The following is a 19,101-nucleotide window of genomic DNA, read 5'->3' as shown; positions in this document are numbered from 1 at the left end:
AAGTACAGAGGCACAGAATAGGGAACAGGAGAAGAAAAGAAGTGAGAAGGACAGTAGAACCAGATAAGAAGGGGGAAAAGCACAAAAATAGGAGTTCAAACAAGACAAAGCAGACAGCAACAGTCCTAAAAGACATTTTGATTAAGAGTTATATTAATGAGGCTACCACCTTAATTTACAGAACAAATGATTGTGAAACTTGTAAATTGACACTCATTAATTTGTCCTCAAGAATCTTGGATAATGATAGAATTCAAATTTTGAGTAGAGGCCTAAATTACTGTCCCACTACATCTTGTGACTTTGTGACTGCACATGTTGACCTATTTAGGTTTATGAGAAAAATCTAGTTAAAGATCAGCAAGTCAACTGCTTTGTATTCATCTATGATACTGAAACAGATTCATTTGTACTTTCTATATAGATTTAAAGGGCATTCACACATTAACCACATTCAGGATTTATGCCACCAGGTTCCTCCGACTCGGTCATCAAGGAGTTCTCCAGAAGAGTGACATGGACCTATACAAATTAGAAGATACATTTTGGAGATCGCAATAAACGCTCTTTCAAATATCATATAAAAAAAAGTCAAAGGTCAGCATTGAATAAACTTCATGATGATGATACTATTGTAATACGAGAAGCCGATAAAGGTGTAAATATAGTCATCATGGACAACGATGATTAACAAAGGGGAACTGTTATGGGAAATTGGAATACATCCCATATCAGGTACTACAAGTCAACTCTAGACTAGTTGAATGGAAAGAGTGGCTTAGTTTCTTATTTAGAATATAGTTCTCTGAAACTTGACTCACCAAGATGTCCATGTATATCTAAGGTACATAAGCTAGAAGCATTCCCACCAGGGAGACCAACCATTTCAGAGGATAGATCACCCACAGAAAATAGGGCATAATATGTGGATACTTTTTTGCAATCAATAGCCCAGTAGCTTTCATCATTTGCACGGACCGTATGAAAATGGGATGCTTGTTAACTCGGGGGAGCCCTAATCGAGCAACAACCACGATTGTCAGGGTGGAGACACATCCAGCCCTAGATTAACCTGTGCTCATCCCGCTGGGATCTTGGCACAGAACGGTCAGTCTTAACTTGGAGGCAATGTGTAAAGTATTTGTGCAACACTTCAATAGTAATAAAGTGAAAAAGAGCACACAAAAAGAATTCCACACAAGTTAGAAAACACAGTGAGCAAGGGACCCACGTCTGGGCATACCCATCCCACTTAGGGCGAAAAGTGTTACAGCAAACAAATGATGGACGGGATGCTGACGATGCAAACATTCTCCCCCAGTCAAAAGATCTGGGTTAAATCCATACGATGGATCATTTGTTTGCTCTAACACTTTTCGCCCACAGTTGGATCGGTATGCCCAGACGTGGGTCCCTTGCTCACTGTGCCACTAGATTCAAGCTAGCCTGGCTGAAGAAGGGTGACATACACTGAAACCGTTCCTAGGATGCTTGTTTCCGGTCCGGGGAGGACCTGGCCTGGGAGTTCGGTCTAAACTGTTCCCATGGGGCACGGAGTCTAGACTGATTTGCATATGGCTGGGTCCAAACTGGGTTAGCGTAGTGGGCAAAACAACGATGGATTTAACCCAAATCTTTTGACTGGGGGAGAATGTTTGCATTGTCAGCATTCCATCAATCACTTGTTTGCTGTAAAAATGTCTTAAAAGTGTCATTTTTTTAAAATCTAATTTAAAATCCAACTTTACTGTGAATTAGGATTTTCCATCACAGTACCAAAAACACTAAATATGAATTCACATTTTGAAGTTACAGCGTATTAAATCTAATAAGGTAACTCTAATGTTATCCTATTGGAAAGGTAAGCCTTGCAGTAGTGCAAATACGAATGTAAAAGTTTTTCACTATTAGGACAAGCAAAACTAAAAAGTACACGTCTTGCTTTTTACATACATTAACACTCCACCCGCCGGGCTGTCCAGGGCCTACCCTAGGGGTGACTTACGTGTATTAAAAAGAAAGGTTAAAACTGCCCACACCTGCTGTAATTTTGAAACCCAAAGGAGTTAGGTCCTTAAGTGGGACAGGGGCGGGCTGGACCTTTCATGAATCAGAAAAACAAAACAGATGCCTGCACCCTTCTTATTTGGTATAGCGTAATTATTCAGATATAGACCAAACCAATACTTAATTACGTTTGATCAGATACCTTGATTTGTACCACTCACTTTTTATTTTTATCAAAAATTCATACGTGTTTTTGTGCAGAGATAGCAAATACACTAACACATCTGACTTACTTTACACACATATATATACATTTCAAACAAAACAGGAAATATATTCACAAATGAAACTACAAAACATCCTAACAACATTTAAATACAAAACGATACAAACGTTATTTTCTCAAATCAACTTCATAATTTATCACAAGACAACGTCAAATGCCCAAAGACATTGGAAAATTATTTTCAAAGTCCTAGTGTATAATCAATATACTAGTCTGTTCCCATTGGTATGCCGACGCGTTTCGAGTCAGGGCCACCGGGGTTCCCGAACTCTCATCAGGGCCTTATGAATAATCTGTATAGGATGTGAAAAAATAATAATCACTCTTTATTGAAAGATCATCAGCCTCGTACAGCTCTTATGCCATACCTCAATAATTGCCTAATTGTACCTGTAATTTGATTCACAGTGGAAGCGATGTGTTCGAGGACTTCTCATTGGGACGGGCTGTTTCTATTTAATCTGCCCGTGTCGCCGTGTCATGGCGCTGCCGCTCCTGGGTAAAGAGATGAGGGCGACTGCCACTATCAGTTTATAATCTACTAAACTGCAATGTTATTATTTGCAAGAGGCAGGTAACATACAAAATGTCCTACCTCGTCTCAAGTGGTTCGTGTTAGTCGTGCTCGAGTAGTTGCACTGGTGGCAGCTTTCGTGTGTTGTTTGCCTATTCAATGCAAAAATGTATCAAGATTTAATCGACCTGTTAAGGGGCTTTGGAAATATTGGCGGTGATGCGTTAAATTATTTGCACACGAAATCGTACCTGCGTTTGTACGCGCTCGTCGTGCAGCTTGGATCTCTGTTGCCTTGGTTACTCAGGCAGTAAACATCAATTTCAGTGCACGGACAGCAATATCTGTGTGAAATGTGAAAAAACGATAAATGATTCGCACAAGGAGCCAAGATCTGGCTTAAATTTTAAACCGAGCGGAGACAGCAAGCTTACTTCTTTACTTGGATCGTGACGAGCCCTCAGGTGTGCGCTTCCGCATAAAGTCAGAAGCCGTCTGACCGATTCACAATGCCGTGAGCACCATTTTGAAGTTGCATTGTGGGTGAACTCTCAGCCCTCTAGGATTATGGGAGTTGTAGTTTCTCATCGTTTTTGCCGTAACATCATTTTCGTGTGTATAGGTCTCCTCGTTCAATGGAACAAGCTGCGAGACTACTCAGTGCAGAGCGATTGAGCTACATTACTCGAAATTGCAGACGCGATTACACTCTAGCCAATTCAGACATACTGTTTAATCCAGTTAAGGTGGTATTAAATTTCAAAATTAAATAAGCTTCTTTTTGAAGCAACAACCGGTCAACATCACCAGGGCACTGTGTACTATTTATGGTGAATAGTACAGACCATTTAAAGTCATTTTCATTGTGAGACTTTTCAATGAAGTGCTCGACCATGGGGGCGGCGAGCACCTTCCTTTTAAGCCGCGATTTATGCTGGCCTATGCGTGCATTGACCTGTTGATTCATTTTACCGATATAGATCTTCTGGCACAGACAAATAATCACGTAGATTACGTTTTTGGTCTTACAATTAGAGAAAGCGGAGTGTTTCCATTTCACATACATATGTTGAAAATCATTCCCCTCAATAGTGTTGGCACATGCCACGCAATTGCCACACCTGTGGTGTCCTTCCAATGGTTTCATGTTCCAGAGAGTTAGGAGGTCATGTTTGTGTTTTGGCCTTGAGATGTCTCCGCGCACAATTTGTTGCCCCACACTTTTGTTCTTTTTATAGGCAAATATTGGGCGGGGGAATGGGCATTCCAATCCCTCCAACAGATGCCAATTCTTCAGTACTGTTGGCCGCATTTTATGCGTCTCAGGGCCAAAGGTGGTCAAGCAGACAGGACGATCTATTTCTTTCTTCTCTCTGGTCTGCAAAAGGCACTCACGTGGTGTGAACCGTGCCCTTTTGTATGAATGTTTTAAAAGCTTTTTTGGATATCCTCTGTGCTTCATCTCTTCACAGAAAGTCTGTGCATGATTGTCATAATCTCCTATTTCGGTACAATTTATACGTATCCGTAGCAGTTGTCCGTAGGGGAGATTTGCTTTGAGATTTCTCGGGTGATGGCTTCTGTGATGCAGAATTGTATTTTTGTCTGTGACTTTTTTGGACAGGGATGTTTTTAAGCACCCTTCGGTGCAAGCCAATTCGATATCCAAGAATGTCATTCGGGTCGTGCTCGCCTCCATTGAAAATGTAATGTCTTGGTGTCTCTCATTAATCCAACCGTGGAACGCCACTAGATCGGTCTGGCTCCCCTGCCACAGGAGCCAGACGTCATCTATATAACGCAACCATTGGACAATGTTTTCAGAAAAAGGGTTATTCCTTTCAACAAATTTCATTTCATATTGTGCCATATACAGCACCGCCATCTCTGGGGCATAAGGGCAACACCTGCTGTAATGGCAGCCCTGAGACATGTTTGAAAGTACTACTTAAGTGGGTGGCACAAACAGTGCTGCACGCCCACTAGCGATTCAGAAAAGGGGGTGGTGATGAACAGAGTGTCTGAATTAAGCAGACCACTCTTACCCAGTCCAAAGATCAGGGCTTGATCCATCACCGTTATTTATCTCACTGCCCCATCCCAGCTCAGAACCTGGCTATATGCAAATTAGTCTGTCCCTGGCCCAGTGCATCATGGGAACAGGGCAGACCAAACTACCAAGCCAATTCTTCACCAGAGAAACGGTGTTGGATCTAGCCCTGATCTCTTGACTGGGTGAGAGTACTCTGCTTAATTCAGAGACTCTGTCCATCACCACCCCTTGTTGTAAATAATTTTGTCCACCCTAAGCGTGGAAGGGTATACTCAGATGTGAGTCCCTTGCTCATTGCACCATCAGGATTCAAGCAAGCCGGGCCGAAGACGCCTGAAATGGCAGAAACCGGTCCCCGGAAGCTTGTTTCCTTCCCAGTGTAAGAATTGGCTTTTGTAGTCTGGTCTGCCCTGTTCCCATGATGCACTGGGCCAGGGACAGACTAATTTGCATACAGCCAGGTTCTGAAACTAGGATGGTGCAATGAGCTAAAAAACGGTGTTGGATCTAGCCCTGATCTCTTGACTGGGTGAGAGTACTCTGCTTAATTCAGAGACTCTGTCCATCACCACCCCTTGTTGTAAATAAGCACACCCACTAGCAGCATTTAATTAACAGGTCCTGGGCCCAGGTAGTGTCACTTTACTAGGGACTTACAATAAATTAAAAAGATCTATTGGGTACAAGTCATTCTATCCATGTTTACGGAGCAGCACAAGCACTATAGCGCTGGTTAGCAATGGTAAAGTGTGAGGAGTCCTAAAGCCAGCAAATAGGAGGGTTGAAGGTAAAATGTTAGGGGGTAAACCAGACAAAGGATGCTAAACCTGACAGGGACAGTAAGGACAATTGAAGGATATTGAGGGTTTTCAATATAATGATGAATATATATATATATATATATATATAGGGCTGGGAATTGACACAGAATAACTGAAATGCTATCTGTATGAATGCAGTGCAAGTCACTGTGAACATACTTGAATGCTCCTGCAGATTGCAAGGATAATACCAGCCAACATTATATTTTTACATGATGGCGTGTGGCATTTACAAAAACAAGTAACAACTGTGGGCTCCAGGTTTGCTTCCTCTTATGCAAACCATTTTATGGGTTTGTTTGAGAGGGAGCATGCCTGAGGCAGACATGCACCACATTCACTGGAATACATTTTTTAGGGGAGGTATATGGACTACATCCTCTTTATATGAAGAGGCACGGAGATGGATGTGAGGTCTTTTTTTCAGATTTTGAATATTAATCAATTCCATGTGCATCTAACCTTGAAATATGATAATGGATAGAATTTTGGGATCATTTGCTATATAAAAACTCAGATGCAATACAGAGTACTATATTTCAGAACAAAACATTGTGCAATAGTATTTTGCATGCTTCAAGTCCACACCTGAAAACAATCATTAATTAGATCTCTTATGGGGAGATGCTTCAAGCCATATAAAATTTTAGCCAAGATAGCATTTTTAAGAACAGGATAAGAAAAACAAAAGATGATTTTAAGGATAGTGTCTACAGTGATGTTGGTTTATTATAGGCAGAGATAAGAGTCATGAAATCACAAAGGAAAAGCACATTACAAAAATAAGACTTGCAAGTAGAAACCGGGGAAGATGAGAGGAGCCAGTAAAGAGATTGCTTTCATAGTTCACTGCAATGCTGTCGGATTTTTTATACACTTGGAACACATTGGTGTATTCCCAATGTCCAACAATGGTCCCAGGTATCATTTCCAGTAAACCCAAGAGGGTATATAGAAGAGGAGTCACTGAGTGAATTCTGTCCCAGCTATGAAAGAACTAATACTTCGATAACCAATGCCATAAACTGAATGCCCAAGACACAAACAAGTTTCTTTAGATGTGGGGAAACGTAGTGTCTGCCATTATGGAAAAAACTAACAGAATTTAGCTGTAACAGTAAGAAGAGCTACAAGATCAATGATTTCATTAACTATACACCACATATACAGTTTATGTGATGGGATGTTCTTATGATAAGATATTTGTGGGCAGTAGAATAAGTCCTTTAAAGATTGTTTAAAGGTCGGGATATCAGAAGATATAGGAGTCATAAAAACAGAAATAACTACTCGGTGGCTTTACATTTCCAGGAGACATATAGAGGAGAATGTGAAATATGGTTCCATGGGTTGGAACATGAAAGGAAGGATGAGGGAGAAGACAATAGAGAGGCATATCTCAGACAAACAGAAGCCTAATGGATCAGTAGTGTATGATATTGCCACAATGCTGCTAGCGAATTATATCACTTTCTGTGAAGACTTTGGAAACATGACTATGCGCGTTGTTTTACAAATGGTGCACAAGGGATATTATTAATAAAACTATTCTGATGTCTTCACAGTTATATGTTTATATATATTGTTTCACATGATGGTATGCGGTCCGGTGGGGAGACGTGTCTAGGTATTTACCTGCAAAGCGCTCACATTACGAACATAGGTTCAGGAGTACTTTGACCCCCATGGTCCATGGGGCACAATCTTGCTCTACTCTAAATACTACGTGACAAGCCTTTAACGTATGTATGTAATTAACGCATGCTTTATTAGTAGCAGCGTTCTTCACTTGTATTTATTATGTTTATAGCACCACATTAGGGTTCATTTAGGAATGGCAAACACAGGGCTGGTCCCTGTGTGGTCCTGAGGAAGAGCTTGGGGGACGCTCGAACCTTGTTGACACATATCCAGAATCACTAGCCCATTATAGTTAAGATCCTTAGTATTACCCCGTTTTTAGATATACGAATCTAGGAGCAACAATAAATTATTCTCGCCCACTAGGAAGGTATTTTTATTCACTTAATCCACTCCACTTCTGTACTACACATAGTCTTCCATTAAGTGCTCCTACGTAATTTTGCAAGTCGCAGCACGCCTCAGCCCGTAGAGGGCTGAGATGGCCCCAATGATGAAGCATGTCACCGTGGGGAAACCCTGGTGAGTGAGGGGACTCAAGAAAGAAATTTTTCTTTCCTGTAGGCTTTTCCTATCAAGTTTGATTAGGATAGCTAATCCTACCCATTTGCTAGATCCTTTACCCATCGATTTGGGATGTGTTGCAGTAATCTGGATTATGGCTATTAGATGTTAGATTATAACATATATATTGGTCTCCCTCTCCAAGATGATGTTATACACTATGTAATGAATCGAACGTAACCCAAAAATAATAATTTATAGGAGGATGCCTATTAAGTAGACCTGGAGCTAACAAGATACCAAAAAATCTTAAAGTTGTGTGTATAACTGTAGAAGTGACAAAAAAAACAATAAGGCCCCGAAAAATCTTATAAATATTACTAGACCTGCAGGTCGAGTAACTTGAACGATCTATTCAACCTAACTGTAATGTACTTGACCCGTAAACTGGTCTCTAATTGTGTGCTCATTGGCAAATATTTTGTTTTACAGAATCGCCTTTTTTTTTTTCTTCTCACACGAGTGCACCTTCAAATATGTGAGTTCAACATTTCTTCTTTACAAAACTCTTTTGTTTGATTAAATAGACTAAACGTTTGCTCTATGTGTAATCAAAATCTAGCCCGCATATGGGGTACACATTATCCATTACTTGCCACTCAGTTTACTAATAGCATTGCCATCAGCGCAAGGGTAGGAGTGTTTCTCAGTTTGTGTTTAAACACGCCCTTTTAATAAATATATTACTAAAGCATGATGTAATTTGCAGATAGTAAATTTCCAGGAAATGGCCAAGAACGTTCCCACTACTTTGAAACTTTGCTGATAAAACTATGTTGTGTATTAGCAATAATCTGTGAAAATTAGGTTTCAGAAAACATATTTATCATTTGCACTTCACCAAGTAAACTGTTCTATCCTATTAAAATATACTTTATCACACAGACGTTTTTAAAAAAATGGGATTTCACAACAATTTTTTTAATTACATCTTTTTATTGGAACTATCAATTTTGACTCAACTATAGAGCAAATGTATTATATAAAAATGTAACTATCTTACGACATTCATAATTCAAGATCAAATCATTATTACAGTGCACAAATGAAGTATAAAATCTGCAGTAACTTTAAGGGAAAAAAATCTAAATTAGGGTGACATCACCCTCCCGTTCTAATCAGCACTGTAGAATAGTAATCAGTCTTGAGTTGGGCTGTTACCTTAAGACCCATTTATTCCCCAAATGCTTCAAATAAATGAGAAAAAAAATTAGACAATACCCGTTAAGCAAATCCTTTCAGAGCCATATCACTTGCAGAAATACCAGACCTTGCATGTTGATAGATTATTGTGCCTAGGTCACCCAAGGCACAATAATCTATCAACACACAAACGTGGCAACTTGCTCACTTGGAATCTGCAAACAGTTATTTAATGGCATTACGAAGATCCAAATAACACTACTGTACAATTACTAATTACATAAAAGAGCTCTGGTTATACTAGGGAGATAAGATTCAACAATTAATGTTTGGACTGCAATTACTAACAAATGTAGCAGTTTTTTGACCAGCGCCTTACTTTTTCTTGATTCATAAAGTTAAAAGAAAAACAGGTTAGGTTGTGAAGATATGAACTGATAGTGTTTCTCTAGTAAGCAATTATACGTGAACAATATTAAACAATAAAAAAAAAATCTAGTGACTCTGGTAGTGGTAGTATCTGTTAGTATCACATAAAACAAATGCAGTAGAACTTACAACAGCCTACTCGACTACATGGGTATACAAGTAGCAAGGCATCAGTCATCTGTAAACAAGTTATTTAAATCGAAAAATAATAAGTAACATGATTTGGTTCTGTTAGTAGAACTAGGCCTCATCACCAAATGGGCATGTAACATTTCAGAAAAGTATATGTATTTTTGTTGTGAACGATGTGTACATTAAGGTTTAATTTTGCTTATCTGAAAGTCATTAACATTCAGCTGCAAAACATGGACTCTGCCCGTGTGCAAATGTAACAGATTTCTAGTTTCCCCAGTTGAAAGGATGTGTGCTTTATACATTATAAGGTTATGAGCTAATGTATGGTGGTGATGTTGCTAAGAACCTACAGAAAGCAGTCTTTACATTTCTCCTATTATTGCATTGATCAAACATAGGACAGGTTCTGTGTAACAAGTAATGTAAATTACAGCCAATGAAAATGTGTTATGTAATTTAATACTTGATTGTTTAATGTGCATTTTCGAGCTGCTTTCTAATAGCACATTCCATGATATGATGTGCTTTTCTTTGTCCAGGCCAGTATAAAAGACAAGCTATTTGGAGAAGAACCAACTTTCATGTCTTAGTAAGCTTTTCTAATAAACTTTTCCGCTTGTTGATTAGAGAGCTAGATGCACGTAGTCCTTAGGAACTCTGACTTTCGATTATTAATTTGAATATCTAACTATTTAACAAATGTATGATGTGAAAGTTTCATTTCTTAAAAGCACATTGCATTACTGCATTTATGATTTGACCCAACAAAATTCCCTTGATCGATTCAAATGTTCTTTCTGTAAGGATGCAATTATTAGAATAAACTTCCAAAGACCGAGCTAGAGAAGCCCGACTGTGCAAGTATTCTTAATGGTTTTGACTGAGCGCTGAATTCGACTCCTCACTCCGCCCTGACGCTACGCCACCTAGACCTTTTCCGCATCATTGTATTATGTTTTACACTGCTCTGTAACTGATGTAAAGCGCTCCGATACCCACCGGTCAGGTCAGCACTATATAAAAATTCTCAAATAAAAAGCGAAATTAAATTTTATTTTTTTTAAAAGGATCCTCCCTTCCCAGTCTATCGACCCTCCCTACTTAATTAGGGAAGGAACGTTGACAGTTACATGTCTTTGGAAAAGGTTTTCTAAAAATACACAGATCCATCTAGGAGCCTAGCATCCAAGGGCGTAGGAAGTGTGGGGGACGCGGGGGATATATCCCCCCAGATTTTGGAGAGGGGGGGGACATGGGTGGGGGTGACGAGGGGACAGAAGAATATCCCCTCTCCCTTTTGGCCATTAGTGCGCGAATGAGCTACCTAATGGCCCTGCACTTGACCTGCCTGGAGTCAAAGAGGCCACCTACCCTCTGCCCTTTGTTATGCTGAAGGAAGGCTCTGCGTTCTGGGAAGGGCAGAGAAGGAAAAAAAACTGTCTCTTTACCTTAATGCCCACAGAGAAGGCAAGGACTGTGTCAACTTCTCCTGATCTGCCTCTGGCAGCTGCCCTCCTCCCCTCTCTCTCTCTTTATTCCTCCAACTCTTTCTGTCTCTCTCTCGCTCGCTCCTCCTTACATCCTGATTTCAAGAGACAGCTCTTGTACTCTCACTTGCTTCTCCTTTTCTTTATTTGTTCCCCTGTGAAATGGATCCCAAAAAGGTGGAACACTTTGGCTGGAAATGTCCTCATTTTCTGACCGTTTTCTATTCAAATGAAAAACCTTAGGACTGAGTGAAAAAATACATATCTAAATAAAGCAATACAGAGTGGTCAGCAGACAGGCCAGATTGTTATTTACACCCATACACATTAGCGCCACTTTACAGAGTGTGCCAGTGAAAGCGCTACATACTTTGTATCTTCTTTCTTTTAACAACATTGTTTTACCAGGGTGGGGGAAGTGCATCATTCCTAAAGGGACTGCAATACCTGGTTGATGGGTGGAGTGGAAACGTTTAATATGATCCTTTTGAGCCGTTTTCATTATTTTAGCTTATAAAATGCTGCTCTATGTTCGGGGATGTGGTCTTTTTTAAACCAAACTGCTTACATTTTGAAAGGATATAAGCAATGGACATTGAAACGGGTCCCCTCCTGGTCCTGTAACCATGTCCTGAACTTTTCAGGCAAAATTACTTACTGATTTCTGAATAATGAGTTTTAAACAGTTTAGGTAACATTGTTACTGATTTTAGTTCACATGCTTTGCTTATTCTTGTATTCCCCATGAGTGTTTGCTTTTTCCAGGGTGTTATTCATTTTTTTTCAGGCAGCATTTTACTGTTGTCTAGTGCATAATCTGAATTTAGTCACAGAACAATTGAGTTGTAGCTCAAGGCAGTGTGAGTTTCTCTCAGTGGGGCAGTATGGTAATCAGTGTGGAAGAGGATGTGGCACTCTGGCCAGAGATGCTGAATTTGGAACTGGAGAACCATGTTCAGCCTTCATGACCAGTCCACCAGACCACGATCCTGACAGAGCTCATTCCGATGCTACACCTTAGAAGGCCAGATAGACCTTAGAAGCCTTGGTGTCTTAGCACCCGCAGGTGGACTTTAATAGTGGCAAGTGTGAGTTAACCTTGAAGGCCTGTCCACCACAATCCATACTGCAGTTCACCTCCAGTCTTGCGAGCAGGGATACGAAGAAGCACACTCTAGATCGACTGTGACAGTCACTGCGGTCACAAGACCCTTGAGGCCAGTCCACCTCACCCATTGGTACCTCGATTGGCCTTTATCAGCAGCAGTAGTAGTAGTTTAACTTACCAGGGGTTGGCAACTTAGGATTTGCATGCACACCAAACTTAAGGGGTGATTGTAATTGCAGTGAGACCGCCACGTCGGTGGCAGTCCCACCGCCATTGGTGACTGCATCATCGCCCGCCATATTACAATGGCAGGGCCCTGGCGGTCGGAAAGACCAACCGCCACACACCCGATGGGCTCCTTTAGCCCGCCAGTGCGTCGGAGGGGCTCTTGGTTCCTACAATGCTGGTGTTGCCTACCAGGCACAGCACTAGGGATTACGATGTCCCTTACCCGCCAGCCTCGCCATGGAAAAGCTGGTGGAAAGGGACATTTGTGGCCCATAGCAGGCCCCTTTCCCCCCAGCCCCCAAACATGGGACCTACATATCACTGCACCATGTGGCAGGCACCGCATTGTGCCTTCCACGTAGTGCAGTGATATATGCAACACGTCCCTTTTTAGGTCTCACTGAGCCAGCGCATGCGTTGCACTGCGAGACATTTGGTGTGTGAGCTTTTAAAAGTCCTACCACACGCTTTTGGCTGGCATAGAGCGTGCTGTTATGTGCACAATGACGAGCAGAGGCACCATATGGCTCTCTCGTCATGGTGCGCGCACACCACTCACCAGCCTGCGTGGGTTTTTTTATTTACTTTTCGCGAGCACACAACTCCCAGTCGTGGCCACGGGTCTTGCTCGCAATCACTTTCGCGCGCACCATTTGCTTGTTATTTTAGCCTACTGTTTAAGCCAGTTGTTTTGAATTTTTTGTGGTAAAGTACTATTTCGACCTTTCTTTAAAATATTGTTTTCAGCCCAGATATTTATTGTGCCTCACATTATGGCTGCCTGAAGTCTGTCTACACCTACTGTGCCACTGAACAGTAGGATTACATCATATGGCGATGGGGTTATGAGGTGCCCCCTCTCCTTAGGCAGAAAGGGAGTGTTTGTATAGAAGCAGACTGGGAAGGGATGTTTATAATAGCAGACTGATGCGGGATTTGGAGAAGGAGAATTAGAAACCAGTGTCATAAAGCAAATATCATTAATGACATGGAAATTACATTTTGTACTAAGAATACATTTTGATCTAGAGAGACACAAGGTTGTTTTCTTGAATCAAAGCAAATGGTGCCATAGCTTTTATTGTAGCCAGGGCAAAACATTTTGGTGGGCCCCCATAACCCAGAAATTGTATCGACCTCAGAAGGATGAAAGGCTGATTGGGTTTGCCAGTATTTAATTAAGTGATGTAGACATTGCATACAGATATAAGCCGCATGCACATTAACCTATACCAATTGAACACGCGAGATTTAAGCTACGCACGCGCACTGTCACACATACATACATATACACACGAGTTATTTTCTTAATTTGCACTGTGGAAGTGACCAGGTGGAGATTGCTGTTTGTGCATTACAAGCTGCAGTGATGTTGTCCCATCCTCTTACATCTACCTCTCCCACCTTATTGTCGTCCCTGTCCTTCTGGTATCACACCTTCTACCCAAGTATGTTTTGTTCTTTTATGAATGGTGAGGAGTGTGCACATCTTTTTCTACAGTACTAAATTCTGCTGTGAAAAACTTCCGTTCTTGCTCCCCATCGCCACAAAATGGGTGTAATAAGTTCCTGCAACTCACCCCTACTCCTGTGGCTGAAATCACAATTGGTTGATCTTGTTATCTCCATTTTACTGTGAGCCATTAATCTCATAAGTTGTGAGCCGAAAGCCCCCCACCAATGAATACTTTCCTAACATCTGAATGTTGCCGCCATTTGACAGTAATTCTACAGCAAATGTTCTCTGAAGGTTTTGTGAAGAATTCTCTTATTCACCTTAGCATTTCAGCTGGGTTCTCTCTGTTTAACTTTAAACATAGCAGCACCACTCTAAGAGACTACTTTGTGGCAGGTAACAGTTAAAGATAACTCTTTAAAACATAACCAGCACTTCTATAAGGAAAGATAAGGCATTTGAAGTAAAATAAATGTTTGAGGGCGCCCCCTACTGGTGGTGCCAAATCACTAAATAAAATCAAGCATTGCCAAAAGCCAATAGGTCTGGCTTTAGCTACTGCCTCTTTGCCAAAGCTTGGTTTTGTTGTGGTTTATGCAAAACTTTATTTTGGGGGAGCTGCTGGGTACTCATCTGGAATTCAATGGAACTTTTTTGTGTGTGGACATCTTCCTTGTGAAAGGGCAGAATGCCAACACTCACACTAAAGTTAGCCAATGGCTGTTAGCCCGTGCATTATCAGGAGAAAGAACAAGCATTGGCATTGCCAAAAGGTCTCACTTTTGGGACCTTATAAGTATTTACTTATGCAGCACAATATCCTTGGTGCAACATTATCAACTGTTGCATGGCTAAACTCTTATGAGGTACAAGGTTTAGCCATGCAACAGCTGATGTTGGTGCACTAAGGATGTTGTGCTGCATAACTAAATACTTATAAGGTCCCAAAAAGCGAGACCTTTTGGCTATGCCAATGCTTGTTTACATGCGGCGGATGATGCAGCCAGCAGCACCTGCTGCAATGTAAAATATAGGCACTGTGATGTCTATCAAGGGGCCGCCACCTTGAAGGCCAGCTGTCACATTCCCTATTCAATGGCGGACAGATTCAAGTCGGTCTGCCATCGTAATCAGCCACTAAGTTTGCAAACTTCTAGGTCTCTACTTCTGGGCCACTGGAGTTATGCAGCAATGGAGGCCACAATTATGTTGCAGTGTTGGCTAAATTATGCAACAATAAAAAGGCTGCAGCGTAATGCAGTACATTTTATGATACTTTAGTATTTTGACATATTTATACATACTAACAGCCTCTGAAAAGCTTTTGCCTCATTAGTACATGTGTAACATACAAATGCAGCAGTGGGAAAGGTGACCAGTCAACCTTTCCAAAGGGCCCTACACTTCACAGCAACACAAGTCACATTTATTTTAGTAATTTTTGATCTGTTTGAGCTACAAAATTGTTAGATTATGCAGCAGATAATGTATTATGTGGCAAATATGATACAGCCATAGTTAAGTGGAAACCATTTTTCCACTTAACTTAATTTTGCCCCAACATTGTAGTTGATCAATGTGTAAGTTTCCCAAACCCAAAAGTCGAGTTCGGGCACAATTTGCAAACACAGGGCTACTTTTAAACTGACCTCAGGCTTCAGCAGTGCACACATGCAAGCGCAGAAAGGGCTGCTAGCCTCTAAACTGCCATGACATATTATATTCTATGTAGTTCTAATCCCCCTGCCCTATTATGTACAAGGGCCTTATAGGAGAGGTCATGCCAATCATAGGGGTACCCTAACCCATAGTGCACCCTAGTGTATGTAGGTGTTTTCACTGTATTTTTAAGTGTCTTTTCAGAATAACACTTGCCCTGGGCGGCTTTGCAATACTAGAGAAGCACAAACTCAGAATTTAAAACATAACACCATGGTGGGGGGGGGGGGGGTTTCTCTTTAATAATCAGAATTGATTTATATCCTAATGAACCCATTTTTAAACATTAGGAGAAGGAAAGACTGGGGAGAAATCATTACCTTCTAATCTATACCTAGAAGTTTTCATGTAGCTCTTTGATGACGGTAAACAGCTCACTGTTCAATGTTAGGATTTTAACTTATAAACTGCAAATACCGAAAGAATCTCTCAGACAAAAGCAGTAACCCACTGTCCTATTGACATGATATGCATTTTGTGATTTGCATGGTACACGGTCTTTGCAGCAGGCATATTGCCCCACTGTGGCTACCTTACCATGAGTCAAAACTTCCACTAGACAAACCTCCGATCTCTCTCAATATAGAATATTAATCACCAAAGTTATCTTCACATTTTTATTGTTGCCGAAAATTGCTGGAGACCAGGAATACAGCAGCAGGTACTGCCATAAATGCATGTGCAAACACGACGCCCCACCATAAGTCAGCGACTTTTGTTTGCTTGGTGCATGAAGATGCAAGATTCATATACATGTTTTTTTAACATTTGGTCCGATTACTATATGAATGTAAATAACAATAAAGTATAATGCAAACTGTGACTACATGCCTGCTTTTCTCAATATTTCACTTCAAAAGTATATGATTGTATTTGTTTAACGGGCAGTGATTCGTATAGGGTTACTGGAAAGTCCACAAGATTGTCCCTGTCCCCCCCAGAATTTTAGTGCTTCCTTCGCCCCTGCTACCATCCCTGCAACATTGCATCTCAGAACTTAGAGTAGGGCACTTTAGAATTCAACCAACAATTAGTTCAGACTTGAAGTGAATAGGACTTAAATGTGATGAGCAAGAGAAATACTGAGCATGAGCATTCTTTCTACTACAGACGCAATCCAGCCATTAAACTACTGCAAGCGTCACCCATGACCTATGGCCAATTGTTACCTGTGCTGACAAGACAGAAACACTGAAAAAGTATAACATGAATAACACAGCCTGATATATGGGCATAAACTTTTAATATCATAATTACATGGCAACATTGCACAATTTCTCTGAAAAAGTTGCATTTTTGCAAACAGCTATTGTATCTAACATGACGCATTTGGTACACCTAATTCCAAGAAGCTGTCCCCTAGATGAATAATAGCATAAAACTGTAACTCGTAAAGTACATTTCTGCGTATTTATAACGTTCGTGTGGTTATTTTAAAATATTGCTACACAAAAAACGTATACAAGAATGTGTACGGGAATGTATTTTTGCAATGCTATTATTATCCTGCACACGAAGAATCTGTAACTAACAAACTTGAGCGAAAGACAGAGACTTCGTAAAAAAAAAAAAGCAACACAGTTTATGCAAAATTCAGAAGGACAGTGAGGAGTGATCAATTGAGTTTGACGTGTACGCGTAGAAAGGTGGACAAACGCTAGGTTGAAATTTCAAGAGGACAGGGGCTTAACCTTGACAACCAAAAATTAGTTCAGATTAGTGTCGTCACGTCTGGTACAAGAGTACAAACACCTCTACCCCCTGAAACACCCTCGCTCATTGCAAATCTATTTATAAAGTGAACCTCAGCTAAGGGTGGTTACGAAGGAATCCCACACACGACTCTCCCCCGTCTGCGTCAGACCAGCTGCCAGGATTGCAGCACACCCTCCCTGTTCCTAATGACCAGGATAGCTCTAACCAGCACCCCAACACATGCATCGAATACAGGTGAAAAGTCTTTAAATCGGGCGCATTTTCTGCTCTAGATAAGAAACTATTAAACCACAGCTACCACCATGCACCTATCTCCCCTTCACGGGGGACCCCCTCTAACAGCAAGGGCGTACTCACGCAGCGATCGAGCAAGCAACCTGCCGGTAAACATCTTGGGTCACTCGCCAATGACAACTCGGGGCGCGCGCAGGGGGCCACACGCACGCACGGCCACGCAGGATCACGTACGCCACGTAAAGGTCGACAGTTCGACTGAAGCATAAACATAGACGAAAGACAATTCGTTCGCCTTCAATCAGGAGAAGTTACCCCGCAGTCTTTATTTTCAATACGACAGGGGGGACGTTTGTTTTTTAGGCATTAACGATTCTAGGAAGAGGGTGGCAGGCGCGAAGACTTGAGAGCATGATGGGAAATGTAGTTTTCATTCAGCCTAGCTTGATAAGTGATTAGTTAGTAGAGACTATTTAGCATAGCTGCAAGGTGTCAGATTGCTAGGTGTGACATTTTAATAATTTCAGGGTAATTCTGAATGACACTACAACGACTACGAGTGACACTTTTTCGCGAGCAAAACCAAGCAATGAAGACGAGGAAAAGATACAAACATCAGAAATTACACCCATTAGATCAACGTGAAACTCAAACGTTTGTAAAGCACTAGAAATGGAAGGACACTCTGAGACAGACTGCGTGATTGCAGCTGTCAGTAACCAAGGGCAGACAGGCACTGCACTGCTCAGATGATCTCATTGAACTGATCATTCATGACCTGTGCTAGCCTAAACAAGCATTTGCAATGAAATCGGTCTCGCTTTTGGGACCTTATATGATTTAGCTATGCAGCACATTAGCCTGGGCGATGAAACATCCACTGTTCTTTAACACGGACTTTACTCCATTAACTGGTGATTTAAATAATAAAAAAAAACAACCCTCGATCATACAAGCTGGGTTCATTCAGGTAAGAACTAGGCAAAGCATGGAGATGGGACTTTGCAACAATAGGGAATGGCCTGTCAAAGACCGTCAACTGGTGCCCGCTGCTATGCAAGGTTCTGTGTTTGACCCTGTGAGCGGCAGCTCCTGAGCCTTTGTGCACTCGTCCGGATATACCAGTCCTGCCAAGTATCACGCATTAGGTGTGACACTAACGCATTTCAATGTGGTGCTCCGCATCACCGCACTGAAATGCGTTATCACGCATAATGCCGTAGTCTCAGCTATCACAGAAAGCACACTACAAACAGTAGTAGCTGCGCGCCCCAGTGCCTGCGCTGGCTGCTCCCACAGGCTTCGGGCAGTTGCAGCAGCTGGGCAGGCTCACTTAGACTCACAGTCAGTGCTGCTACAATGTATCTGATTTCCGCGGCGCCGCGGGCTGAGAGACTGGCCGTAGCGCCGTGAGGATGTGATGTCACACGTCCTGCTAACATCGCGTGATTCAATTATGGTTGATGAGGCCTCTACTGCTAACTGGCTCCACGTCTTCATCTTGCACAGCCTGACTGTTTTGAGGGCCTGGCCGCGCTCGCTCACCCCACACTGCTGTTC

General features: G+C 41.5%; 1 protein-coding gene across 2 annotated transcripts in view; it reads right to left on the bottom strand.

Moving 5' to 3' along the window:
* Window positions 1-17,890, bottom strand: part of SUCLG1 (succinate-CoA ligase GDP/ADP-forming subunit alpha) — a 104,641-nt gene extending 86,751 nt beyond the window's left edge. The window contains exon 1 of one of the 2 annotated variants that reach the window (XR_013608372.1): window positions 17,665-17,816. Coding sequence is in view for 1 of the 2 variants with exons in the window: in XM_078678689.1 (XP_078534815.1) it covers window positions 17,665-17,698 (34 nt within the window). In the remaining variant the exon portion in view is untranslated. Of the gene's footprint in view, window positions 1-17,664 lie in introns of both variants that reach the window. The other variant, XM_078678689.1, reaches the window with a different exon arrangement.
* Window positions 17,891-19,101: the final 1,211 nt, after the last annotated feature.

Source organism: Lissotriton helveticus, chromosome 2_2, assembly GCF_964261635.1.
Source record: "Lissotriton helveticus chromosome 2_2, aLisHel1.1, whole genome shotgun sequence".
Classification (NCBI taxonomy): Eukaryota; Metazoa; Chordata; class Amphibia; order Caudata; family Salamandridae; genus Lissotriton; species Lissotriton helveticus.
Note: the sequence above shows the minus strand (reverse complement) of the source record. Positions and strands in the feature narration are given on the sequence as shown.